We start from the raw sequence: 27,985 nt of genomic DNA on the forward strand, positions 1-27,985 counted from the left end.
TCTCATTCTAAAGTGAAGTTTATTTTCCAAACACAGACATTTCAGACAACATGTTTTAAAAATAGTAGTTACACAGAAGAATCTATACATTATGGAATCTAAATATGAAAACCAAAGACGAGAAAAGAAGTAAGAGGGAAATGGGCAAGAAGCAAAAAATAAAAATCATGCTACTTCGTCTTCATACTTGAGCCATCAAACCTTCATATTAAAGAACGGCAATCCACAGAGCATCTGAAGCTAATTTTCCACCCAACGACACCGTCGATTCTCCTTATTCATGGGATCCCAACCACAGCTCTCTGCTGGAAAGTTTGGCCCAGAGCTTAAGTTTCCATCCTTTGGTTCTTTTTGATTATCTGTCACTGATGAAGTCCTTTTACTCTGGAAAAAAAAATCTTGTTGGGTTGAAGAAATGCTAATATATTTGACTGTTCTATTTGATGGAATCCAGGTTTTGTATTCATACAGTATGATTAACTTGATTTACTCAAATCTCTGCACAATGCAGAGAGGAAAGTCATGAGTTGGCTTCACTGAATACATGAAACTTGATTTTGGGCTGCCACCCATTGGAAGAGGCAATTGTTCCAACTTTTAAATTACCGCCATGCAACATAAATGTTTCTCAGGGTACAAATAAATAATACATGTATAAAAACATGTACATATACATCTTTTATCAACAACCTGACATGTTTGTCGACATGAGAGATTTTATTGTACACTAAAGATGTGGTTTAATTTTGTTTAAAACATATGAAGATTGATTGGAAAAAGTAAAGAACTCTCTGACAAAGTCAATTACATAGTTCAAGAAACTTATGAGCAGAAGAGTATTTTCATTGATTGCCATTTATTGTAAAGGGAAGATTAGGTAAGTTGGAAAGGCTAGAAAATTTCCTACAAAGCTAGGAAATAAATTAATTCTAAATGAAAAAAAAAACAAACCTAATTTATTCTGAGCAAGTCTACTCTTTTGCCCGCTGTTGCTTTAATATTCTATAAATCTCAATGTAGCTCTTGATTTGAAAAGTTTGTTCATACCTGAAGAAAACCAGTGTTGAAAATAATTCTCTAAAAGGTGCTAGCAATAAAGCAAAGAGAAAAACAACAAGAAAAGTACGAAGCACCCCATCCTGCTTATACTGGATTTGCGTCTACCACTTTTCCAAATGTTTTGTTTTTCAGGAAAAAATGGTAACTAGCTAAAAGTACTTTAAACAAAGCAGAGATTTGGGTTAGTGGAATAACATCAACCATCTGCCCACATATTGTTACCTGATGAGAAGCAAGGGAAATTGGAGAATTGTCACCATGAAGGATACTAAGTGGGGAACGTCCAGTATCAGTTGGCATTGCCAGCATTTTGTTACCGATTCTGCGTTTTACTGACTTGCTTCCTGGGGATTAGAAAGGAAGAGAAGAGTGTGAAAATTCATCACAATGTTTCTTATTTTTCAGAACAGAAGCTCAAGAACCATAATACCTCTCACCTTTGTTATCCTTATGTAGTAAAAGAATTCGTTTATGTGAATTTTGCTAGCATAGTTAACAATATAACTACACTACATTCCTTTTTCTTCCTTAGTTGCAGCACAGTCTCAGTTTAAGTTGACCTTCTCACAGTGGCTGCTGAAGTAGACTACTATAAAGTTAGCCAACATAGGTTCCAGTTTCTTGGGGACTGAAGGTGTCTTGTATAATGCAGCTGGGTACCAGATTCATGAGAATTAGCAGCTTAGATTGGCAAGACAATAACACAAATAAACATCTATGTAGACAGAAATAATACTGATCAAATTGACTTGCTTCACTCAGAAGATCACTGTTAGAGGAGTGATGGAGCTGTTGAACAGCTTTGGACAATTAATCTCACCTGTAGGGTGAATGATGCGGGCAGACCGTACTGGTTTTGTTGCAGCTGCAACAGAAACCATGGAAAACAACTGCTCATTTTCCCCTTCTTCTGCTTGCTGAGAATCCTCTAGGAAAATTTCCCCAGAAGAAACTGTGCTCCTTGCAGTCCTCTCCTCCATTCCAAAGGTGAATTCAGATTTTTTATCTTCATGCCGAGATTCCTCTTGAGGTAGTTCTTCCTCTCTATTTTCTCCCATAAAGTTTTCACAAAACAACTTCACTGGGTAGTTTATGGTATCTGGACAGAAATCAAATTCCAGAATTAAAAATGTATACAACAGTACAAAAGGAAATTTCAAAGACTAGAATAATACCCTCTGCCTGCCAAGAACCTTCTATAAGCACTGCCTTAAATGGTGCATAACTCAGCCCTAAGATGTCGGGGCATATGTATAAGACGGTAGTGGCTGTTAAAATTGTGCACATAATCTTCTCCCACTACTTTGGCAAATCTTTTCCTTCTGTACAATCACTGAAGAAAGAAGCTGAGTATCCCCCACCCCTCTTGTTCCAAATATAGAAAGTCAGAAGTAGAATCCAGTCTCACACATAGAATACAAGCCCATTAACATGAGAACTTCACTCCCAATAAGCACCCTAGCAAGCACCCATCCTTCTTGCTCTGTGATGTCAAGATCATATAGAAGGCTGATCTTAGTCATAATTAACCAATCAAGATGACATTGATCACACTCTTGGATCACTTCTGATGGGAGCAAGATGGAAATGAAGCAGCCATCCTTGCTCTTCTTGATCTGTCAGAGACTTTCAATTTCATTGATCTTAGTATCCTTTTGGACCAGATTCAGGAGTTGGATATCGGAGAGCATAGTATTGTCTCCTCCCTCCAGAGTCAATTCCAATCAGTGTTGATGTACAGGGTATGTGTGAAATCCCACTAGCAGTCTCTTCTTTGTAAAATGCCATAGGGCTCAATACACTCTCTTATCTTGATTAACATCTCCCCTCTAAAATTTTGGGGTTGGTATCATCAGTATACTGTCTGCCATATGTCTCCCCCCTAGGCCACCTGAAGATCTGTCTCTGCATCTGGAGACTAGGGGGGAGGCCTGGGTGTGGTGCAACAAACTTCAGCTCAACCCAAGCAAGACTGAATGGTTTTGGGATTTTGGACCTCTTGGATTCCGCGTAAGGAGGCCTTGCCTAGCGTAAAATTTGGGTATCCTCCTGGATCCACAGCTCCTGCTCAAAAAGCAGGTAGCATTTGTGGGTCATATGTTCCAGTTCCTGGAAAGGGCAGCCTTGCTCATGGTCACTCATGCCTTCATGCCTGAATTACTGCAATGCGCTTTACAGGGTGCTACCCTTGAAGAGTATTGGAAGCTCCAAGTGATGCAGAAAGCAGAAACGTGGACAATTACTGATGCCAATTACACAGCACATGTGACACCATTACTTCATGAGCATTGGCTTTCAGGTACAATTCAAGGGGTTGCCTATCACTTTTAAAGCCCTTCATGGCTTAGGATAGGGTTACTTATCTCTCCCCAGTTGTTTCTCCCTGTCCTACCCAAAGACGGGAAAGACATGTTTTAAGTACTATTGGTTACAAACTGTCGAGGCCCAGGAAAACTTTTTCTGTTATGGCACCAGCCCTTTAGAACATCACCCACCCTGAGATTAGATTTGCCCCATCCCTTATTGGCCTTTCCTAAGTATTTGACTGTGATTCCCAGGAAGGAGGGAGTGTATTCCAAAGGAGCAAAAGACAGCGAAGTCTTGGTAGTCTGCATGGGAGAAAGTGTTAAAACTATTTCTTCCTTAGTAGTTTTTAAGAGTATATGTTTAATGATGCAAATACTTTGCTTTAAGTTTGGGCAAGATTTCTGTCTTGTGTGGTAAGAAACTGCTTAGAAGAACCTCAATCTGCCATTCTTGGTTTTTGGACTTGATATTAATCTACAGAAGGGCCTTGAGAACTTGTTTTGGGGCCCTAGGTGTGGGTTAAAGCCTGTCTCCAAACTGTGCAGATGATTAGTTAGGTAATGCCAGCTGCTTTGGTTTTATTGTAAGCCACCTAGAGCCACATAGACTTGAGTGGGTGACTTCAATTGAATAAATAAACTGGAGGGATTATTTAGGGTGAATATTAACAAATGCGTCCATGCAAAATGCTTTATCACTGGTTAATTTAACTATTTCAATATTCTTAGTTTTCCCAACTCATTAATTCACAAACCATACCACTGGATTCATACATCACACTACACTAAAATTGTTAGATTTTTATTCTCTCCCTTTATTTTGGACAACTCAATGCAGGATAAATACCTAATACTCCCGTAACAATAACCCTATGAAGTGGATTCAGCTGATAAGAGAGACTGCCCCAAAGTCACATAGCCAGCCTTCATACCAGTGGTGGGTTGCTCCCGGTTCGGTCCAGATCTATAGAACCGATAGCAAAACTGGTGGGAGGCTCTGCCCACCCGCCAAGACATCATCATGGGTGATCTGTGCATGCGCAGAAGCGTGTGAGCTCCTGCTGCGAACCGGTAGTAAAGGTAAGTGGAACCCACCCCTGCTTCATACCTAAGGGATGTCTAGAACTTATCTTTTGGTTTCTAGCCCAGTTTAAAGTTTGGTAAGTTACATTAAGATAGCTGAGATATAGGATCAACTATCAACTGAAAAGTAGACTCATCAGCACATTTATTGGAACAGCAGAGAATCAACAGCTTCAAATAAAACAAAAGAATAGTCCTGTCTCATTTGTAATGAACCATTAGCACTCCCACAGTCCTTTTGGCATATAAATTAAAGCCAGCCAGCCAGCCTAGGAAAGTGCGAGACTTTCCACATAGCAGTTCTGATTTAAAAGAAGATTGGGCCAGAAATATATCCCTACTTACCAGCTAACACATCTTTTAGAGGAGTCCGTGAAATTCCTGGCGTTGGGGAACGAGGATCCCAGTTCTCATGCTGGCTTTTGGCTACCAACTCCCCTTGTTTTGGAAATTGTGTGTTGTCTTTGGGGGAACTTTCTACCTAAAAGCAGAGAAAAGCGAACGAAGTTAAAACAGCAGATATAAAGGGAAGGTAAGATGGAAAAGCAAATCCTTTGTTCTGAAAGACAGGCTTCCAAGTACCTCAATGGGTGTTCTCAGGATCCCAGCAGTAGGTGACCTTGGGTCATTGACATGTTTCAGGTGCTTATTCAGCAAAGGTGTGCAGGTGGGCGTAGCTGGGAAACTCTCAGAAGCCCCCATGACAACTGTTTGGGAACGCAGGAATCCTGCAAAACAACAATCAACCTTACAATCCAAGGAAAAAGACAAGAAGACGCAGCTGAAGCCCCTATTGCAGCAACCCAAACTCTCTTCTACCTCCGAGAGAAGGAGCGGCCATAAATTCGTCTGATCAACCTGCCCTCCGTCTTCCAATTCAGCGCAAGCTCACATTCCCCCACCCACCCCAAAGCACCCTCTTCGCTTTTGTAGGACTCGGTCGCCCAAGCTCAGGCTCGCTTGGGCCCACTAGACTTGTATTCGAATCTCCCGCTTTCCTCCCACCAGCCTCTCTGCGACAGCTCTGATTGGAGCGAATGGCTGCCAATCGCTCAGACGACTCTTTTTTCCTGCTCATTTGAAAACGCGACATCCCCTTTTCTACCTTTCTGCCTCCCTGTCCTCTTGCAATTGGCTGGAAAATAATTTTAACTCTTCTATCTGTTGTTTTATTGGACTAGAATGCCGTCAATCTATTGGAAGGCTAAACCCACCGGCGTTACCTCATTGGCTAGTTTAGACAAATACCCATCTCCCAATTTCTCATTTTGAAGACTAATAACATCGGGGCGGAGCTAAGAACATAACCAACGTTTCCATTTGTAGAACGTTTATCTGCAATCCTGATTGGCTATAATGGATGTCCGTTTGAAAAATAGGCATTTGAAGGACAAATCAAACAAAAATATATTGCGTCCCTGAGGGTTTACGGAGTACACGCCCACTTCCCTTTGTGCCGCCATTCATTGGCTGGAGAAGCTTAGCGTATGTTGTCTTCTGATTGGTAGGTGTTCGCTGTGGGCGGTGTTGGAGAAAGCAGCTGTCATGGCGGAGCTGAGTGAGGCACTACTTTCTGTGCTACCGTCTATCCGGGTGCCCAAGGCCGGGGACCGCGTCCATAAGGATGAGTGCGCCTTCTCTTTCGACACTCCGGTAAGCTCTCATGTGAAAAAGACGGGATCTGGTGGGGATTCTGTTGTCTTCACAGGCTCCGACATACCGGGCGGGGAAGGTAATATGACCCGCGCAAGGCCTCACGGGACTTGTATTTTACCAGGGAACGGCATCCACTTCAAATCCCCCATAAGGAACCAAGCGAATACTACAAATCCCAAGAGTTTCAGCGGCCAAATCGTTCTTTCGGAAACTACTTGGCTTTCTGGGGATTGTAGTTCCTCGAGATCTCATCTCTGAGGTGGGGCGTTGCTGTCATGGTCATCTTATTCACCGGACCGTATGGCCAGCCGTGGGGTCTGCTGGATACTGAGCTGCTTTACTACCCCCACGATAGAGCAGCTTAAGTAGAACAAGACGAGAGCCTCGTGTGGCATGCCGGGCACTGTAGTCTTAGTTGCCTGGCTGCCAGTAAGAGTGAAAGATTGAGCCCCGCCGCACTACTGAAGTCTCTGGAACTATCTAGGCATGCCTCGCGGGGCATGATGGGAAACGAAGTCCCTCTCCCATTAGTTTTAGTGCCAGACCTTCCGCTCAGGAACTGCTAATCCCAGAGACCTTTGGTGGAAGGGACGTGTCAGCCCTTTTGGTTTTTGAATCAGACACATGGGCTCTGTACCATCTAGGTAGCTCTCCATCACCCGGGTTGCTCTTCTCTCTTTCCCATTTCGCACTGTGGGATGAGTTCCTCATCCAGTTTCTTCCAAGGCGTATGTGGGAATCGCTCCCATTGTTATGGGAGGTGCTAATGTCTGTAGCTGGGGTCCCCTTGACTGGGAGAGAAACCTTCTGGGCAGCCACGCCTTTCTCCCAGAGTGAATCAAGCAAGCCTGGTTAGGCTACAAGCGAGTTTTAAGGGAGGTTCACAGAAAGATTCATAAATGTTTGCTTGATTTACTGATTCATTTATCCTGCTATGCCGTTCCCCTAAATCCTCTGCCGTTTCTGAAGACAGTTGCCTTTTTCTTCTGGATATGAAGAATGCAAAAGCATCCTATTTTGTTGGGCGGGGCGGGGGGGGGGTTACCCTTCTCAGAGTTCAGTATAAATTAGACCCCTGCTATCAGGATCTGTTGAATTTCCTTTCCAAATAATAATTTTAAAGAGTATCATTATTTATTTCCTTTTTTTTTTCTTTTGAAACAGGGTGATCATTTTTCTCTTGTGGGCTTATCGTATCAGAGAGAAAGGCTGCATTTTGTGAACATTCACAATTTATATGGGACACTTACAAATTTCTCCTAATATACAGTATATGCAACAAGGCTAATGAGTTGCTAGTTAGGAATAGAAGAATATTGTTCTGCAAGAGCATGTTTTGACATCCCTGCAATAGCAGCGCTCCTTTTATTAGTCATATCTGCAACCTTCAAAACGGCAATGAACAATATTTGTTAACAATTAATAATTATCTGGGATAATTGTGTAAGAAAGAATTATTTCATGTAATTTCTTACAAATGATAGGATGCTGCTTATCATTTGGAGTGCTTCTTGTATAACTATCATATTAAACAGTTAATCACCTCTTTTGAGGGACTAGGTCTGTGCTCTTATAGAAACGAGTAAGATAAGAGTATTCTTATAGAATACTCTTAAAGAATATTTTTAACTGACGTTATTGTGTACTGTAGCTCTGTTTAGCACTCTCATAGGTAGTGTGATGCTTGTGGACATTTTCCTTGCTGTCTATCAGGCTCACTTATTGTCTTGTCATTCCCATCCTCCCATATGTGTTTTAATAAAAATCTATGGCAGTGCCTCATGCTGTTTATTTTTTAAAAATGCTTGTGGATTCCACATGGATTTCATAAGAGGAATGATTGAAGATCAATGTCTAATTTGTAAGGGTGTCCAATTGCTGAGAAAAAAACAGAAAATGTTCCGAATTTTCTGAACTATTTTGTTCAGAATTGTATTCCTTTCCCCTGCTGTTAACTCTTGAACAGTCATATTGTTGCTCTATAGACTGCACGAACATCCAGTAAAAGCCAATAGCCATATAAAAATGTTTATTCAGTTGAGGTGGAAGAAATCCACATATTCTGTATTCTGGACATATTTTACACAAACCAAATTGAAATGTCAGAAGTTTTGCATTCAGGTTCAGGTGTTTTCTCTACATTGCAATAGGGGACTTGTGCCCTTCAGACACTAGTACTACACTAAAACAACCACACTAACATCATAGTCAGTAAGGATATATTCTGGGAGTTTCGGTTCAGCAATGTTTGAAGGACCATAGTTTCCCCATATTTTCTGTAGATGGCAAAATGATGCAGAAATGTGAATATAAATGCTTGAGGCTTTCTTCTGCTAAAATAGGCACTACTGTTGTATGAATATCATGGGAATCTAGAGTAGCCAAACAAGATCTGTGAACTGAATTATTGTAGTCATTTAGTTTCTGGAGCATAGAACTTTAAGAGCAGTTCATCTGGTGTGACTGCAATAACATTGATGCACAATTATAATCTGGGAGCCACATAAAGAGGTTAATAAATGGATGATAATTTTCAATGAATCTATCTTCATATGAAATAATTTTATAGTGTCCTATTGATAAGGGACCACTAAAGATCATTGCAACAAACTGCTTCATCCCCATTGCTGAGAATAGGTTTGGTCATTTGTGGGTGACAGCACCAAGGAATTCTTCCTGCTATTCTGAACATCCAAATAAATCCATATGTGACCACAGCCAAAACAACTAGAAAAAAATGAAATGCAAGTTTCTAGACTTCATGACTGCAAACGTATATTTGTGTATTTTTTATCTTAAACTACTAAGCTTTTGGAAGGAAGAGATCTCACTAATACAAGATTCTCTGAGGGAAATTTCAGTGCCTGATAGAATTTGGAAAAATATTTATAAGGAGGGATTTTTGTAAATTGTATTAATGAAATTATGTATTTGAGTAATTTACTTGGGCTACAACATTTTATACACAGCCTTAAAAATTTGGTATTCTGGGATTGGCTGAGCTCCCTTCCTGTTGAAGTCATGTCTTTCTTTATTCTGTAGGAGTCAGATGGAGGAATATATATCTGTATGAACACATTCCTGGGCTTTGGAAAGCAGTATGTGACAAAACATTATGAAAAAACAGGCCAGCGAGTCTATTTACATCTTAAGAAAATACGCAGATTGGTAAGAAGGGCAACTTTTTTGCCTTGTGCAGAACTTGCTTATTTAAATTTCAGAGCAGAGGAAGAAAGATGGTTACAATTGATGCTGCTGTGTGATTTCTTGCTGCCCAAGAGTCTGGACATTTGGAATGGCTGGCTTGCTAATTAACTCTCTTCTGGTTCTTCTGTAGAAAGAAGAAAATAATTCCAGTGCTGGTGATCCTCCCCGGAAGAAACCAACCCGTCTAGCTATTGGTAAAAATCTAAACCTACTCTTCTATTATACTATGTGAGAAAACCTTGATGGGAGAGAACATGAATAGACTTTAGTTTTAAGACTGTCAGAAGATTTGAGTTCATGTTCCCTCTTATGTTTTTTCTGTAAGCTTACTCAAAGCTTGCATCATTTGGCATCTTGTTTAATTAAGATGTCATGGTTCCGAGTAATGGCCCAATCAATTCAAGACTCTGAGCCTGTGGTTTTTCCCAAAGATCCATTTTATTGGGTACATCATATTGACAGATTCAAATGTGAAACCAACTCTGAATATTTCCCGTGCTTTGGTACAAATAAAAAATAGATATTGTCCACCCACCCTTGTGTTACAGATCATGTTAACCAACTAAGCAGGTGATGAACTTCTCATCACTCCCTCCTGCCATTGTTAGGGCACGTTGAGCTGACCTTGGTTCTCATGAGCCTTATCACTGTTATGTCTGGCACTGTAAAGGAAAACATTCTACATTCTTCAAAGCCCCCTCCCCCTCATATGCACGGCAACTTAGAAACTAAGCAAAGAAAAAATATGGCTTCAGCTAGAGTTGTTTTGAGAGTTGACATAAGATTTCACAGCACCCAGAGTTTATGATGTTGCTTCTTACACTTCTCAACTGCTACTGTTGCATATCTGTTTTGATAGGTGTAGAAGGGGGATTTGATCTCCCAGAAGAGAAATATGAATATGATGAACATGTCAAAATAGTTATTTTACCAGAGCATTTGGATATCCCTCAGGATGGACTAGAGGGTCTGCCAGATATGGTGAAGGACAGGGTAAGCACTGCGATTCATCCAGGAGGGGAAAAATCACATGGTCTGATTGGCTTTGCACTAGAGGTAGAGTTGACATGATGCATCAGCCTTGGATGTATGGGGAATTTTTTTTAGTTAAAATAGTATGTAAGACTTCAGATCTCTGTTGATAGTAGATATTTTAGGAGGGATTTGGAAGTCTGACTCTCCTTTTCTCTTTTGGCATTCCAGATTTCTAGTGCAATTGAAGCTATTCTGACAGCAGATTCTGCTTCCCGTAAACAGGAGGTACAGGCTTGGGATGGGGAGGTTCGGCGTGTGTCCAGGCATGCCTTTTCTCTTCAGCAGCTCCAGAATGGTATCCGTATCCCTCCTTGGTGAGTTGATGGTGTTCCTTTTGCTTTTCCAAACATGGAGCTCCTTCATAACTTACTACACTTTCCTTCCAGATTTTAATAGAAGCATGTAAACTAAAATCTTATGTTCACTTAACAGAAGATGTAGAATGAAATCTGGGAAGTTTAACAAAATGGAGTCAGGCTTGAGAATTGTTCAGTGCAGGATTGAGAGAATTGTACTGATTGAGGCAATTATACTGCCTAATTGCTTGTATTGACAGTGGCTGGAAATGCAGCAAGTGTGACATGCGGGAGAACCTGTGGCTCAACATGACAGATGGCTCCATCTTGTGTGGACGGCGTTACTTTGATGGCAGTGGAGGCAACAACCATGCTGTAGAACATTATAGAGAAACTGGTTACCCCTTGGCTGTAAAGTTGGGAACCATCACTCCTGATGGAGCTGGTAAGACAGAATCTACTTGCAGATGCAGCTTTTGAATAGTTTAAGATTCCCAATCAAAGAATTGCTGAATTTCTGTTCCCATCTTACACTGAGGGATTCATTCCTTTCTATTCAGCTAGCACTGTGGTCATAGAGTCTGGAAAGAGGAGGGAGAATAATACAACCTGGCCACCTAGGCTCAAGTTCAGTCTTATCCAATTCATATTGAGCCGAGGTGGTGCAGTGGTTAGGGTGCAGTACTGCAGCTATTTCAGCTGACTGCTAGTTCAGCAGATCAGCGGATCAAATCTCACCGGCTCAAGGTTGACTCAGCCTTCCATCCTTCCGAGGTGGGTAAAATGAGGACCCAGATTGTTGGGGGCATTATGCTATTTAGTATACTGTCTTTGGTGTAAACCGCCCAGAGTCCTCGGAGAGTGGACGGCATAGAAATATGAAAATAAATAAATAAATAAATAAATAAATAAATAAATAAATATTACTCATCTCTCACTCTAATTTCGATCTCCTGTTTGCTTCTCAGGAAGGAACAGTAGGCCTACATAGTTGTATTTTCTTGGGAGCAGTAGGCTTGTTAGGGTAGCTGCTTTGCTAAATGTGACAAACCCAGGTTCTTGTGAACCGGAAAGCAATAAATGAATTTTGCAAGTTAGCTGATCCACATCTGAAGATGCTCAATCCTACACGGGAAAAGACCCGAATACACCAAAACTTGCATACCTCTACCCGTGAAAATCTACGAAAACATGTATATTATATGTGTATATATATGTGTTTGTGTGCGCGTGTGCGCGTGTAAATAAAAATACAAAACCTAACTTTCAGTATGAATGCTATTACTAACGGTTAAGTCAGTTCATTTAAAAATAAAATAAAAAATTAAGCATGTAATCTGATATATGTGGCTGTTTTTTAAATATCTTCAGATCAAGACTTTCAACAGTAGAAAGAGTGGTGAGATTTTCAGACATTTGTATAATTGAAAGAGAATGAGCAGAGATACATGAGAGATAATATCAAACACCTTCTGAATGTTACCAATAAGTATTTATTTCAATACAGCATATTGATAAATATCTAAGGCCAGCATAATAGTAAATGGATTTCTATTACAACAATTTCTATACTGAAGGGGTCAAGAAAAGAGTGCCTTCTTTCCCCGTCTCTATTTTTATTGGTACTAGAACCATCAGCAATAAAAATATGTCAAGAAGAAAACATCAGGAGTTTAAATGTCAAGGACATTTTAAGCTCTTTCTTTATAATAGTCAAGTTTACCCGTTTGGTTTCAGTATCTTGAAATGTGAAGCGTAGTATTAAAATAATTGCAAAAATCAGGAAGAACACTGAGAGACTTGACTGAACTTGAAAAACTTACAACATATAACTATGAACTGCGTCTTAGTTATAGATTGTTGATGTGAAGTATGATTTTGAAGCTGACAAGTCAAACATTTTATGATTAAAGGAACATAAAATTTGAATGCAATAATTGAATTAATTTCAGTGGAAGAACTTTATATTTACTCCAAATATATTCAAGAAAAGAATTGTATATATTTTTTAATCTTACTATACAAACAGTATATTTTGAGTGGGGTCAATGCCAGCAATTAGCTAAACCCACCAGCATCTTCCTTAAAAAAGTATCCAGAATTAAAATAATATTTTTGCATTATTTGTAATTTTAAATCTATAGCTATTGGAAATCTAGGTACCCAAATAATACTCTGTTTGTTATTTGTGTACCAGACTATCCAATTTTTTATTCCATACCTCCCTATATTTTGGAACATCTAATTTTATATTATCTGACAACTATTTATAAACAACTATTGTCAACTTATTTTTTGTAAACTATATGTTAAAGCTTATAATGATAGGCAGGATGAGGTAGTTAAATCTGTCAGCATGTATGTAAACATCAAAAGTTGTTTAAACTGAAGATACTTCATTTCTACTTTTATCAATTAACATTTAATACTATAGTTTTTCAAACAACAAAAAGTAATCCCTAAGGTTAAATGTGGGAAGGTTGCAGGACTAGATTCTTGGCACTTCTGTCTTTTTCCGGCAAAATGCCATTTTGGTTCTTGGGTAAATGTTATGGGATTTAGCAAAAGTGAAATTGCTAGTGATGTAAAGAGTCTGAAACACTGGTTGCGAGATGTTGATTGATTTCTGCCATTGTTCCCTTCATCTGTAGATGTCTACTCTTACGATGAGGATGACATGGTTCTAGACCCCAATCTGGCTGAGCACCTGGCACATTTTGGGATTGATATGCTTAAAATGCAAAAGGTGAGAAGAGATGATAGAATGAATGCTAGCTGTGGTAAATGCTGAAAGAACCTCATGGTAATTTATGGAACTGGAATGGTTCTGTTATCTCCAAGCAATATTATCGATGGAGGTGATTTCATCGGCTTCTATTAACTATTTCCTTCTGTATCATAAATTCTAGATTCTTTATTAAGCAATGTGAATTTCCAAGTAGGACGTAATGTAGAAAGCATTTAGATTCGTAATCATTATTTATTGTCCTTTTTGAATCTTTCTACTAAGAAATTATTTCAAAGTTCTGGCACAGTTTCAGATTATTTTCTATATCTCTTCTCTATGCAGACAGACAAGACAATGACAGAGCTAGAGATTGATATGAACCAGCGGATTGGAGAGTGGGAGTTGATTCAGGAGTCTGGGGTGCAGCTGAAACCACTGTATGGCCCTGGCTTTACGGGTATCCGTAACCTTGGAAACAGTTGCTATCTCAACTCGGTAGTGCAGGTGTTGTTCAGCATACCAGACTTCCAACGAAAGTAAGTAGGTCTCTATTGTTCCTATCTGCAGAAGAAATACTCAGTTTCTTTCTAGTAGTCTAAATAGAAGCCACTTGTGCATAGCAATTGATAACAAGGAGTGTCTTCCGTGCCTCAGAATGTCAAGATAAACCATTTGTTTGCCAAGATCAGATATTCCCAATTGAAGTAGAATTGTATAATAGTAATTAAGTACAAATTTGAAGATATTTTTTGTAGCCAACTTGAGGCCTGTTTCGCTTCCTTGGTTTTTAAAATAGTATCTCCATGCAGCTTAAAACTGATAGTGCTTTTATTGTGTCCCACATTACTTTAAGACAGACATGCCAAAACCAAAGAAAAATGATATTGATGAAGTGATTCCTTGATTTGGTGCATAAATACAGCAAACATAAGAAACCCTTCATTAAGCCAAGAGAGCGATTTTGTTATACTTTTCTGGGTCCTCAGTATATGTTTCTGTAAACCGCAACTGATGTTATTTGGATCCCAGACTCTGAATTGACCTTTCCAACAATTTTGTTGCCAAATTGTTTTTTTTTAATTTCTTCATAGGTATGTAGACAAACTAGAGAAAATATTCCAAAGTGCTCCTACAGATCCTACACAAGACTTCAGCACCCAGGTGTAAGTAATGTACTAAAAGGGTTGAGCTTCCATTTCTATATTAATGATGTTCTCTAACAGATGGGACTATAGAGAGAAACATCTGTCAATTGGATTTTGCTCAGTTCTCATTTTTTCCAGTCCATGTTGTTTCTCTGTCAATTTGAATTTTTTTTAAAAAAGCGCACAGAAAGACCTATTTTCTTATCTATTACAGGTTTTTATGTAATATATCCATTTTTGCAAATAATATTTCCTCAATATAATTTTGGTGGGCATGTGTTCCCTTGAAAGTTCTTTTTGTGACCTGTAGTGTAAGATTTAGAAAAGAGGATTATGGTATATTTCTAATTCAAAATGGGTTTGAGAAACCAGAACCAAAACAGTTTCTTACCATCCCAACTCATAGGGGAACCAATCCTGAACCTAAACAATTATGTTTTTTGGTTTTGCATTAATATGTTGTATAAAGAAAGTCATTAGGATTTGTAAATGATACTCTTCCTTATGCACTAGCCATTGGAGTTTATTCAGCAAACCCCAAGGAAAAGCTGGCATGATTTAGCATAGTGCCATTATTTAATGTTAAACTATTCAAATTGTACAATAATCTGAATCCAGAAATGTGTGTAGAGGAAAGTTGATTATGCTGAAAATAAAAATATTCTGTAAATTATAACTCAAAATGAAATATTGTTATGCATTTTTTAAAAAACAACATGCTTTTGCTTATTTATCTTAAGCATATTTTTCTGCGTGGATATAACTCTACAAAATTCACTCCAGTAAGACTGATTATATAAAACTCTTAATCTATGTTTTGACTTCTCTGTAAGCAAAATGGAAAACATTACTTAACAATAACAAGCTCGTTAGATGTTCCACATGTTCCATAGAATCATGAAATTTTAGAACTTTGGCTGCCAAAATGAAACCTGAATTTTTTTGATAATCTGTGTTTCTTTAAAATAAAATGAGCTGAGTGAGGCTTGTTTTCAAATTGTACTGATTACCATATTGCTTAAGATTCTTTGGAAATTGTTTGAGGCATGGAAAATAGTTGTTTGGGTAAACTGGGGAGCTCTCTGCAACTTTAGTGGACTGCAGTGTTCTTAGTCCCATCTTGTTCTTCTTAGGATTAATTTACATTTACCTGCTTTTCCAGAGCTAAGCTTGGCCATGGGCTTCTCTCTGGGGAATATTCCAAACCTGCTCTTTCATGTGGAGAACAACAGTTGGACCAGAAGGTAGGGCTGAGAAGTTAATTGTCCTTGAGGATGGAAAGTGATGTTAACTGTGGCTAACACTTACCTAGGGAAGGGGAAATTTCATTTATTTATTTATTTGATTTGATTTATATGCTGCCCTTCTCCGGAGACTCAAGGCAGCTTACAATGCGTTAAGCAATAGCCTTCATATTTTGTATATTTTATACAAAGTCAGTTTATTGCCCCCACAATCTGGGTCCTCATTTTACCTACCTTAGAAAGGATGGAAGGCTGAGTCAACCTTGAGCCTGGCAAGATTTGAACTTGCAGTAATTGCAGGCAGCTGATATTAATAACAGTGCTTTAGTCTGCTGTGCCACCAGGGCTCCTTTTACAGACTCATTTGAACTCTTCTGTCTTTGCAGGGTATTCAAGATGGCATTGCCCCGCGTATGTTCAAATCTCTTGTTGGCAAAGGTCATCCAGAATTTTCTACTAATCGGCAGCAAGATGCTCAAGAATTCTTCCTGCACTTCATTAACATGGTGGAGGTAGCAATTTTAAGAGTCAAGGGTTTCATTATGGGTATTGTCTTCAGAATGAGAATAGGACAGTATTTGTGCTGATGACCTGAAAGCATGAGGAAATGTACACAAGACTAATACTCCACCACATAATCGACATGAAAGCTGTTACCAATGTTGCTAATTAAATCAAATGTGGCTTGTTTATCTACAAGCCTGCTTTAGCAAGCCTGCTTTAGCATCCCCTCTGGGGTTCAGGAAAGATAATTTTGAATGGTGAAATATGCCAAAAAAGCACAGCCATTCCACAGTGTATTTTATTCTGGAATGCATCTCTAAATTGTGTGTTGTGAGTAGAATGAAGGGGTCTTAGGACAAGGTAGTGTGTAAATCAATAGGGTTCCTTAGTGAAAAGCTTGACGTTCACAGACAAGTTACCTTGGAAAGCAGTTTGCATTTTACTGCTTCTTTTCCCTTGAGATATGCAGCAGTGGAGAAATGTTGGCTCCATACCAAGCTTGGATATTTTCCAAGGTTAGAATGTCTGTATCAGATGTTCTACTTTGTTCATGAGTTTTCCAGTATTCAAATGTTTGTAATTATTTTTTAAAAAACTTACCCAAGTATGGCAAGTTGAAAAGGACTTTAGCCAATACAAGAGTTGCTTCCTACTGTTGATTGAAGCTAGTTGAGAGTAGATTAAGAGACAATGCTGCAAAAAATTAGAATTCATCAGCATGTTGCTATCCATGTATGTTTCCTGTGCATTGTATTTTGTTCAGGAAAATCACCAGGTAAATGCTCAAAATGTGTAATCATACAAACAGTACAGTGTATTCTACATAATCCTGTTAGACTTGGAAGTTGCCAACATACACTCCTACTTAAAACCGTTTATTTTGATTTTTTTTAGCTACATCAAGTGCCCCCAAATGTGGCCTGTTAACCTGAATTAAGTCTTAAACCAGTAGCCCAAAACTATTATCTATTTTTGTTGTGTTCATGGACAAAGTTGAAGTTTGTCTTTTGTCATTTTTTTCTTTGTTGAGATACATTTTGTTGTTGTTTGTGCCAATAGCCTATAGAAATCACTCTTAATTTTGTTTCTATTTTTTTTAAATGACTTAGCCATTTTTTTTATGTAGGTTAGTGATAAATAGTAATAGGATTTAGTATGAAATTAGAGAAGGAAGTACATTGTATATCACTTGAACTCCTGGAGAAGATGGAATATAACCAAAATAAATGAAAGATAGAAGGTATATTTTTTCTAATTTTGAAATAGCCTCGTTTATATAGTATATTTTAACCTGCTGCATCATACATGTGTGGGTTGTTATATTTTTGCTTCTCCTCCTGTTTTTCACTCCTTGTTAAATATTTTTCTTCCCCAGAGGAACTGCCGTAGTTCTGAAAACCCAAATGAGGTCTTTCGCTTCTTAGTGGAAGAGAAACTCAAGTGCTTGGCCACAGAGAAAGTGAAATACACCCAACGTGTGGATTACATTATGCAGCTGCCAGTACCTATGGAAGCAGCCCTGAACAAAGGTGGGAGAACCTTTATAAACCATTGATAAACCGTCCTTTATAAACTATTTCTTAAAATTCTTTTGTTTAGTGAAGTGTTAAGACCTTGTAGAAATGAAGGTCTAAATGTATTGATCCTCTTTTCCATTCACTACAAAACATAGTTGACAACCATAGCAGCCATTCCTTTTCTCTTGCTCTATATTAAAGCTGGAATTGCTTTTATTAGTAGGTTAAATTATTAGATTAATTTATAATATGGTCTATTTCTTTATGACTTAACTTATTATGGAAACCCAACCATTGTGATTTAATCAATAAATGATAATTAATTAGTCACGTTTTGGTGCAATATTTGAACTAGACAGTTGTCCCATGATTACATCTTCTGATTGGGTAGCACATACTTTATAATGTTTTAATTGAAAATTTTAATTACAAGAGTAAAAGCAAATAAAACTAAATTCCAAGAAAGAAATGGAAAGAACAAATAAAAAGTGCAAGAAATGAAAAAGAAGAAAAAAGATAAAGAAAAAGCAAAGAAATATTTAAATAAATGATTTCTTATCTTCATCACAGGCATAAACACACTTAATATCTCTTCACCTGCATAAATTTACAAATACTGTATCTCTTCTTCCCCATAACAGATCCCTTATCTATATGCAAATCCATAAATCATTGGCTTTTCAATCATATTGTCAGCAAAAAGTCTAAAGGGTTGCTAAAGCTTTATCAATATGTGTCGCATTTTAACCCTGATCAAACAAACTAACTTTATATTTCTTCCTTTTGCTTCTACACTTCATCCCTGAATCATCCATCTCTTGGTTCCTTGTTTTTTGCATAGTTTTAAAAATTTTAATTTGCATAGTTTTAAATTTTAACTACTTTTATATTTATCTTTTTATGGTCTATAAGATTATAAAGAGTCACTTTATCAGAAAGATAGGCAGTGTATAAATTTAATACAAAATAATAATAATAAACACATTTGAAAGATTTTATCCAGGTCATTTTCTTGGTTTACCTTTCCACTTTAATTTTCAAAGTTTCAACCTATTCCAAGTCATTCTTTAGGTTTGTCATTTATGTTTACACTTTAGTTACCTTCTCTGTTTTATAATCCACTCTGTTTTTTATTATCCAGGATTTTTAGTCCTGATATTTCCACATCAGGCAAAATTTATTTGTCATCTGTTATGTTTGTTAACATCTTTTGGGCATAGTCTCTCCATGACAACAGATGTCATTGTTTATTTATATAATTATTCCAAAACTTGTAATAAAAGTCTTAAGACTCCAAATTCATCTGAACCCTTAATTTGTTTATAACTTTCTTGGTCAAAATCTTTTTCCATTTATTTTCAGTTCTTTACATTCTTAAGCTTGTATTTAATTTTTCTTTCATTCAAATATGAAAGTAAATTCATAAAGGTGTTGGTGACCACCTTTAAAGCGCTCCATGGCTTAGGGCCGGGGTACTTACGAGACCGCCTTCTGCCACCAATAGCCTCCCACCGGCCAGTACGCTCCCACAGAGTGGGCCTCCTCAGGGTGCCGTCCGCCAGACAATGTCGGCTGGCGACCCCCAGGGGGAGAGCCTTCTCTGTGGCGGCGCCCACCCTCTGGAACAACCTCCCCCCAGAGCTACGTACAATAACAGACCTCCGGATTTTTCGTCGGGCCCTAAAAACCCATTTATTTCAACTAGCTGGGCTGGCTTGAGTCAAATTTTAAACGAATTTTAAATTGGAATGTTTTAATTACGGCCAAAATTATTTAATTATTTTAAACAGATTTTAGATTTTGTATGTTTTGTATGTATGTCTTGTTTTTACTTTGGCTGTTCACCGCCCTGAGTCCTACATTGGAGAAGGGCGGTATAGAAATTTAAACAAATAAATAAAAATAAATAAATAAATCAGGTGTCTTTTTCAGGCTTGTCTCCAAAAGCCTTAAGGTAATAAATAGACAATTTCCAAAAGTGATTAGAAAATTAGATCAGGTAATCCAGTGTCCTTTCAAACGCTCTATTGCAGCTGTGAGCATGATGGACATTCCCTTCACCTCCTGGTGCTCAAATCCACAGGAGACTGTTCACAAAGAACAGCCATCCAGAACACCTACAGATAATCCCCCATCCTCTCCTTATCCAGAGAGGCTGAGTAGAACTGGTATTCTCAGTTTTTCAATCTTTGCCATGCTCATCATCTCTGCTCATGTGGAGACAGTTCACCAGTCTTTCCCTCAAAGACTCCCCATCATGTAGCTCATTTCAAGAATATATTTGAACTATAGCTTCCTGCAGCATTGTTAATATGTCCTTGCACATGTAGGCCTCATCAATTCCACAGGAAGGGTAGCTAACAAATAAGTAGCATTTTGTCAGCAATGGACTTTTGGAGAGAATGGCTTGCCATGCTCCTTTTCATGATGTACAACCCAGCACACAGCTACTTGATATTGTATATCAACATTCTTTCTGCAAGCGACTTCTGAAGGAGTAAACCATTTTCCCCCTTGCTTTCCTTTTCAGATGAATTGCTAGAATATGAAGAAAAGAAGCGACAGGCAGAAGAAGAAAAGCAGCCACTGCCTGAATTGGTTCGTGCCAAGGTACCTTTCACTTCCTGTCTTGAGGCCTATGGAGCCCCAGAACAAGTGGATGACTTCTGGAGCACAGCCTTGCAGGCCAAGTCTGTGGCACTCAAGTGAGTGGAAAGAGGCAGGAGATGGGTTCACTAGGAGGCACGATTGGGTGTACAAGAAAATAAGGTCCGTTTTAAAATCTGATTGGGTAGAATTGATCCAGTCACTTTTAATTTATTGGTTTGATTATTTGTTTTATTCAATTTACATGGCTACCCTCCTTGCTATGTGGATAACAACTGATAAACATGCCATACAAAATAAAAGCTAATTTATAAAGCATATAGCAACCACTGAGGTAAAAACCCATGCAGTAAACTAAAACTACCTCATGGGCTGCCACTTAACATTGGACTCCTATGTCATTCTGATACTCCCAATTGGAACATGACAAGCACAGAATGTTTCACTTACTCCATCCCTTTAATTTTCACTGTAACGCCACAAAAATAATAAGGGTGGTGGTCCATGCTGAATATGCAGTCACACAATCTATAAAAAAGTTGGTCAAAGGAATATAAAATTATAGCAAACAGTGGAAGCAAGAGGCAGCATACTTTTTGTGCTTAAATAGCCACAGAATATTGAACTTCACAAAATTTTAACAAAATCAGTTCAGCATAGCTTTAGAAACAGCTTAAGTTCTTGACTCCTGGTTTGAAGCATTCACACTCCAGAAATTTACACTTGGCAAGCTAGTTACACAGCTCAACAAGAAGCATAGTAATGTTTATGTAGTTGGCACCTTTTAAACTCTAATTTTATATCTGCAAGGCTGCCTGAAAAAAATGGACAAAATGTTTGCAAATCTATTTAAAATGGTAACGAAGTTTGGTTACCAGGGAGGCATCAGTTATGCTCAAAATGGTTCTACTTAATCTGAATATAAGTTTATATTCCATTTCTACTGTTTCTTTCGCCAAGCTGTATCTGGTGGCATCAAGGATGAAACCCATGTCTACTTTTTATTGCCCAATGCACTTTTCAGGACTTCTTGAATAAGAGAATATTTTAAAATCTGAATGAGTGAACCCAAAATAATATTAAAAAAATGTTTTGTTTAGATCCAAACTTTAGACAAAAGTTTAGAACATGGGGTTTTTGTTCCATGCTTCAGAATGTATGAAGCAGCCATATGGAGCCTAGACTATTCTAAGTACAGAATGCTTTGTGCAACCATCCTATAAGAATTGGCCTTTTCCAACCAATTGAAAATGTACTCCACGAAAGCAAAACATCTCAGGTGGCATTCAAAATCGATAGGACCCCCCTAAACTGGATATTCTAAAGGGTGTTTTCAAATGAGATCCAACTTCATTGTATCAGTAATTATTCTGGTGTACAGGTAGTCCTTGACTTACAATCACTTATAATTGTTCAAAGTTACAACAGCACTGAAAAAAATTATGATTAATGACAGTTTTTTTTAGGATTGTTGCAGCACTTCTATGGTCACATGATCAGAATTTGGACACTTGGCAACTGGCATGTATTTATGATGGTTGCAGTGTCCCAGGGTTATATAATTTACCTTTTACAACCTTCTGATGAACAAAGTAAATGGGGATGCCAGATTCACTTAAGAATTGTGTTATTAATTGCTGTGATTCACTTAACAACTGTGGCAAGAAAGGTCATAAATGGGACACAACTGACTTAACTGTCTTATTTAGCAACAAAAATTTTGGGCTCAGTTGTGATCATAAGTCAAGATCTACCCAGAGGTGAAATGTTCCTGGTTCGGACCAGATCACCTGATCCGGTAGCAATGGCTGCAGGTGGTTCAGACAACCGATAGCAAAAATCCCTACAATGACACCCCCCACCCCCATGCCCAGCTGAGCCGCGAAATCATTTTTTTTTTACTTTTAAAAACATTTTTTCTACAACCTTCTGCCAAAAAAGTGCTTTTAAAAGTAAAAAAAAAAAAGCCTCAGATGATTGCGCGGCTCAGCTGGGATTGTCAGAGGCTTTTAAAAGCATTTTATCTACAATCTCTTGCTGTAGAAAAAAATGCTTTTAAAAGAAAAAAAAAGTTGGCCACACCCACCCAGTCACATTACCCCACCAAGCCACACCCACAGAACTGGTAGTAACAAATTTTACATTTCACCACTGGATCTACCCTTATACATTACAAGTGTTTTATAACCTCTTTCACCAGTATATGATTGCAAGCTTAGTATTATTGCAAGCTTACTTAATGTTTTAAGATTTGGAGCAATTAATGTAACTTTACACCTTGGATCCTACTTGGCCAAGCTCCTGTCATTGTATATTGCTTTTAGCTTTGTTGTATGCCACCAGAGCCGTTTTTGGTGAGATGGATAGCTATATAAATTAGATAAAGCTGGAACTGTGGTATTGATCTGTAGTTCAGTAAAAATGAAACACTCAACAGTACCCTAGTTCTCATTCAAGAACTTGGTCAATAGAATGTGATCATTTATGTCTTTAGTCACAAAGATGAGAAACTCTCATCTCTAGTTTCATCAGTGCAGCTTTCATTTTTTGGGGATATCTCAGTCATCCATGTTCATTTACATTGCTCTTGCACTTTGCTACACATGTAGCTGTTCTTATCTGGTACAAAGATGCATATACAGTATTCCATGAATTATAGCAAACAAAGAGTGGAATGTTTACAAGCAGTTACTAGCTATGTCTTGGAACATTTCTTGAGGAAGATTCATTTTCTATTGGGCTTTTTCCTGAACTGTTGAAAAAAACTGCGTCAATACTATATTGTTTTCTCTTTTCAGAACAACCAGGTTTGCCTCCTTTCCAGATTATTTAGTGATCCAGATCAAGAAATTCACTTTTGGCCTAGATTGGGTACCCAAAAAACTTGGTAAGAATATTATTGATAAATCATTTATGTTTTAGATTCTGGTGTATTTGCTGCTAATTCAAGCTTTTGGCATCCAGCGCTATACTGGATATAAAGTGCTTGTGAGGGTTTTAAGTGCTAGTCAGTTATCTTCAAAATTACATTGTCTGACTGGCAATATTATCTGCAGAAGCAAATAGGGACTGTTGAGGCTATGAGATAAATATAAGACACTTGCCTAAGGTAGCTGGAAGGTTGATTGTTTACAGCATTTGTTAGAATATGTCCTGACTTCGTTCTGTCATGTCCATAGATAGTGATCTTTAATAAACACAGTTCTTTTTACCAGTTCCTCTTGGATTGGATGCAGTTCCAGATATGCTTCCAGTATTTCTTTTTGTATTGCTTGTATTATCAGATGTTTCCATTGAAATGCCTGAAGAACTGGACATCTCTGCACTTCATGGGACAGGACTGCAGCCTGAGGAGGAGGAGATGCCTGATATAGCCCCCCCACTGGTGACACCAGATGAGCCCAAAGGTAGCCTGGGTTTCTATGGCAACGAGGACGACGACTCCTTCTGCTCCCCTCACTTCTCCTCTCCAACATGTTAGTGACTCTTCTCTGTTCTCCTCTCTTCTCTCCCTTGAGCATCACTCACTCACCCATCTTCTCCTTTTCTCCCCCTCTCCCGCCCTCTTTCCCTTCTGTGTTCTGTTATCTGCCTTGGTGCCTTTCCTCCTCCTGGCTTAGCCTGTTATTCTCTCATCTTACTACAGAATAACCTTTATGTTCTGTGCCTGTGAATATTTTCACCACAACAGCTGTTGAATCAAGATTTTAGTGATGAGAGGTTAAAAATGAAAACTCATCAATTGTATCCCTTGAGTATCTGCTGCTGATGCCTCTCTATTTATATCATTTAAAATTTAATTAAGACAGAGGCTCCCAAATCCTGTCAGTGAAATGTTAATACCATGAGCCATATTTCTGTTTCATTTTCTCTGATTGGTGCTATTATATGAGGCTAATAGAATTCAGAAGGTTCCAGAACATCTGATCAAGCTGAAACCTTGTGATCTGAGGGGACACAAATGAACCCTACTAGTGTGTTATTTATTTATTTATATATTTGTTTCCATTTGTCTACTCAATTCAAGTCATATTGACATCTGTTATCATAATACTACATTATAAATAAGAAGCAAGATTGATTTGTACGGTAAGTTCATCTAGAATTGAGGGCATGGCTGCACTTTTTGTAACTGATTTGTTTCATCCAGAGATGTGACCAAATCCATGATTAGAAAACCAAGGATACAGCATTGGTATTAAATTTGGAAAATGTGTAATAAGAACATGCAGAACAAGGATCACATAAGGGATTAATCAAAAGTGGTGTTGTTTGAGGATATTTTGAATGTTTTTTTCCCTATTGCAGCTCCCATGTTGGATGAGTCTGTGATTACTCAATTAGTGGAGATGGGTTTTCCAATGGACGCCTGCCGCAAGGCTGTATATTATACAGGAAACAGTGGGGCTGAGGCAGCAATGAACTGGGTCATGTCCCACATGGATGATCCAGGTATGTTAACAAAATGGAAGCCCATGTTCAAACCCTATCTAATTCCTATCAAAGTGATAGTATCTTAGGACACAATTTATAATCTATGAGAGAAGTACAATTCAGAACTCAGACAAATCAAAGATTATTATTAAATGGACACAGGATTTGAATACAGTTAAGAGATGGAACAGTAGGAGTTTAAATGGGAAAAAAAAGTTAAGTTTACCTTGAAGAATAGGTAGAACTGATGTATTTTATTGTTGGTACAATAGTCCAGTCATGATTGCTAAAATGAGTAATTCCTTTTCCCTGAAATGCTTGACTTACAATGAACAGATTGCATCTTTCTTCCACAAGTAGTTGTGATGTTGCAGAGCACAGCAGTACTGATAATTAATTCATTACAGAATGGGTCATATTTTGAAAATTGTAATCCCATTTCTGTATTAAATTTCACTAAATTATATTTTGCTCAAAATACACTGGAATGGTATTAGATATGATAAAAACTGCAAGAATCTTTAATGCAGAAGATCTGATCCCCTCTATGTGTCAAAATGATTAATTAAACTGGGAATATTCTTCAATATCTAAAAAAAAGTAAATTTAATGTACAATTTTATTTGGAATTGTGCCATGTAAAGTCCATATTTCAGTTTGACATATCAATAGTTTGTATATTATTTATAATATTTTTCAATATATTTATTATTTGTAGGTTTTTTCTCTTGATTTAATTGTGCTAATCAAATACGTTTAGAACTTAATATGAATTGACTAGAAACTGGATATAAAATGTCTATAGCACTCTTAAATGGTTAATTATGTATTAGAATATATCAGCTAGATATTTTAGATTTGATGATTATTCAAGGTGTATTTGTTACCTATCTGCATTTTATTGATTATATTTTTCTCTTCCTTTTTTACTATATTTTCTATATATAATCTTTATTTGTATCAGTATAATTTATTTTCCTTCTTTGAAACTGTAATAGAATAGAAATAAATCACTAAGAAAAGAAGAAAAAGGATGGCAATATCTTGAGAAAGAAAAAAATGGAGACGAGACAGTATGCATTTTTTTTCTCTCCTTTAGATTTTGCAAACCCTCTAGTACTTCCGGGATCCAGTGGGCCTGGTTCTACCATCACCTGCCCAGATCCCCCATCTGAAGATAGTGTGGCAACCATTGTCTCTATGGGCTTTTCCCGGGATCAAGCTATGAAAGCACTAAAAGCTACGGTGCGTCAAGAGAGAATGATTAGGCTTTAGAAAAATGGCAATGGGGCTCCTGGCTTGATTTTTTCCTACCATCTCATCTTTAGAATAATAGCCTTGAGCGAGCTGTGGACTGGATCTTCAGCCATATTGATGATCTAGATGCAGAAGCTGCCATGGACATCTCAGAGGGGCGTTCAGCTGCAGAGTCTATATCTGAATCCATCCCTGTGGGACCGAAAGTTCGGGATGGACATGGAAGTAAGCTCGGAATGGGTGGGGGGAGCTTGGTAGTTGAATAGCTTAAATTTAATTTTCTAGCTCTTTTTAAGAACTCTTGTCCAATATTTCAGTTGTCTAAGTGTTCCATTTAATGTTTTTCTCAGCTCACAATCTAAGATAACACCTTCAGTGTTTGGGTTCCATGATACATTGTAGGATAAGCTAAAAAGACGATTATTGCCTTCTTGCTACCCATTCTTGGAAGGAAGGCATTAATCATATCTTTGTCTGATATCCTTATGTTGGTTGGGCATGTATATTTATGCAACCATTTCTCGGGGAGCAAATATTTTTTTTCCGTAATTCTCATGTATATTTTTTACATTATCAATGTATTCATAACTCTGCCTTTTATTCCTTCAGAGTACCAGCTTTTTGCTTTCATCAGTCACATGGGCACATCCACTATGTGTGGTCATTATGTCTGTCATATCAAGAAGGATAATAGGTAAGAAAAGAATGAGGATGAGGGGATCCAGGAAGGTGTGTTATTTAGCAGTGTTATCATTCCATCTTTTGCAGTAGAATAGATGATTGAAGACAGAGAAATACCTCCATCTGTCACTAAGAGAAACAAATGGGCTTCTGAGATTTCCAATAAGGGCTATTTCTGTGGCTTGCTTTTAAAACAGAATTTCACAACAAGAGAACATAAATTGTGTAAAGGCAAAATACAACTTTATTTTAGTATTTTTTGTTTCTTTGTTTCAAATAGGTTAAAAAATTTTAATATATATATTTGATATAATTTTTTCCACATTTGTTTGAAAGAGACTGGATACAAAGCACGTTTTTAGTTCAACTCTTTAGGATTTTAGCAAATTTTACCTATGAAAAAGGATAATTTTGCAACCTTAAGTGATTAAAAACAATTAATTACAATTGAGATTGAAGAATTCTATATACACTATTCTCACCCTCTAACAGAATTACAATATAGGATTCTTGCCTTGTTTTCTCTTACTTTCCCCTCTCTCCCAGGTGGGTGATCTATAATGACCAGAAAGTTTGTGCCTCAGAGAAGCCCCCCAAAGATCTTGGGTACATCTACTTTTACCAGAGGATTCCCAGCTAGGATATTCTACTTCAGGGTTTGCAGCAAGAATCGACTGATGATGGGAGGATGGGAAATTCTAGAGATGAATATGAAGAAGAGGGACAACTCTCCATCCTTAGGTGTTCGTATACCACTGCTGCAGCCCCAGAGATGGGATTCCTTCACATGAAAGCTGGAGTCTGCTGCCCCTGTGGACACTGATGGAGGGTTGGGGGGCTTGGGTGGATTTGAACCTCTGTGTAAAAGCAAGAAGAAAAATATCATCTAACTGAACCAGTCATCCAAGGCTCATCCATGCACATGGTTTCTTCTTGGTATAGCTATAATACTCTAGGGCAGTTTAGAGAATGGTGGGCATGAGAGGAAGCAGTTTACATGTGGCTTTACATACTAGATGGGATGGGTTTCCTCACCTGCCTGAAAACCATTCAGGAATAATCTGGACATAAAGTAGTTCCTGTTACTCATGTGCCTCTGAAATGCCAAAAACACACAGGATCAAATAAAAACCTTTTACCCTCCTTCAAAAGTGGACTGTTCATATTGCTTCCAGTCTATTCTGGTCTTTGTTATAAACAATTTAACTATATCATTCCCGGACCAT

General features: G+C 37.9%; 2 protein-coding genes across 4 annotated transcripts; one reads left to right on the forward strand and one right to left on the reverse strand.

Moving 5' to 3' along the window:
• On the reverse strand, positions 1–5,930 carry CDCA3 (cell division cycle associated 3). Of its 2 annotated transcripts, none has more exons than XM_034410988.3 (6): positions 5,268–5,567; positions 5,031–5,176; positions 4,794–4,929; positions 1,880–2,158; positions 1,282–1,403; positions 1–384 (listed from the first exon to the last, which is right to left on the reverse strand). In XM_034410988.3, exons 1-6 carry the CDS (start codon positions 5,287–5,289, stop codon positions 241–243), a joined length of 849 nt encoding a protein of 282 aa, XP_034266879.1. In that variant the 5' UTR covers positions 5,290–5,567; the 3' UTR covers positions 1–240. The 2 variants fall into 2 exon arrangements, with proteins under 2 accessions (XP_034266879.1, XP_087742617.1); XM_087886491.1 differs by lacking the exon at positions 5,268–5,567 and adding an exon at positions 5,850–5,930 and having other exon boundaries at positions 9–384; positions 5,031–5,195.
• USP5 (ubiquitin specific peptidase 5) lies at positions 5,699–27,910 on the forward strand. Of its 2 annotated transcripts, none has more exons than XM_034410986.3 (20): positions 5,699–6,101; positions 9,147–9,272; positions 9,442–9,505; positions 10,171–10,304; positions 10,515–10,660; positions 10,903–11,087; positions 13,294–13,388; positions 13,713–13,906; positions 14,462–14,533; positions 15,678–15,759; positions 16,146–16,271; positions 17,639–17,792; positions 20,311–20,485; positions 23,186–23,274; positions 23,672–23,863; positions 24,696–24,839; positions 25,921–26,066; positions 26,150–26,303; positions 26,688–26,772; positions 27,306–27,910. In XM_034410986.3, exons 1-20 carry the CDS (start codon positions 5,994–5,996, stop codon positions 27,397–27,399), a joined length of 2,565 nt encoding a protein of 854 aa, XP_034266877.1. In that variant the 5' UTR covers positions 5,699–5,993; the 3' UTR covers positions 27,400–27,910. The 2 variants fall into 2 exon arrangements, with proteins under 2 accessions (XP_034266877.1, XP_034266878.1); XM_034410987.3 differs by having other exon boundaries at positions 23,672–23,794.
• Positions 27,911–27,985: the final 75 nt, after the last annotated feature.

This window comes from Pantherophis guttatus, chromosome 2 (genome assembly GCF_059756535.1).
Source record: "Pantherophis guttatus breed Tessera chromosome 2, ASM5975653v1, whole genome shotgun sequence".
Lineage (NCBI taxonomy): Eukaryota > Metazoa > Chordata > Lepidosauria > Squamata > Colubridae > Pantherophis > Pantherophis guttatus.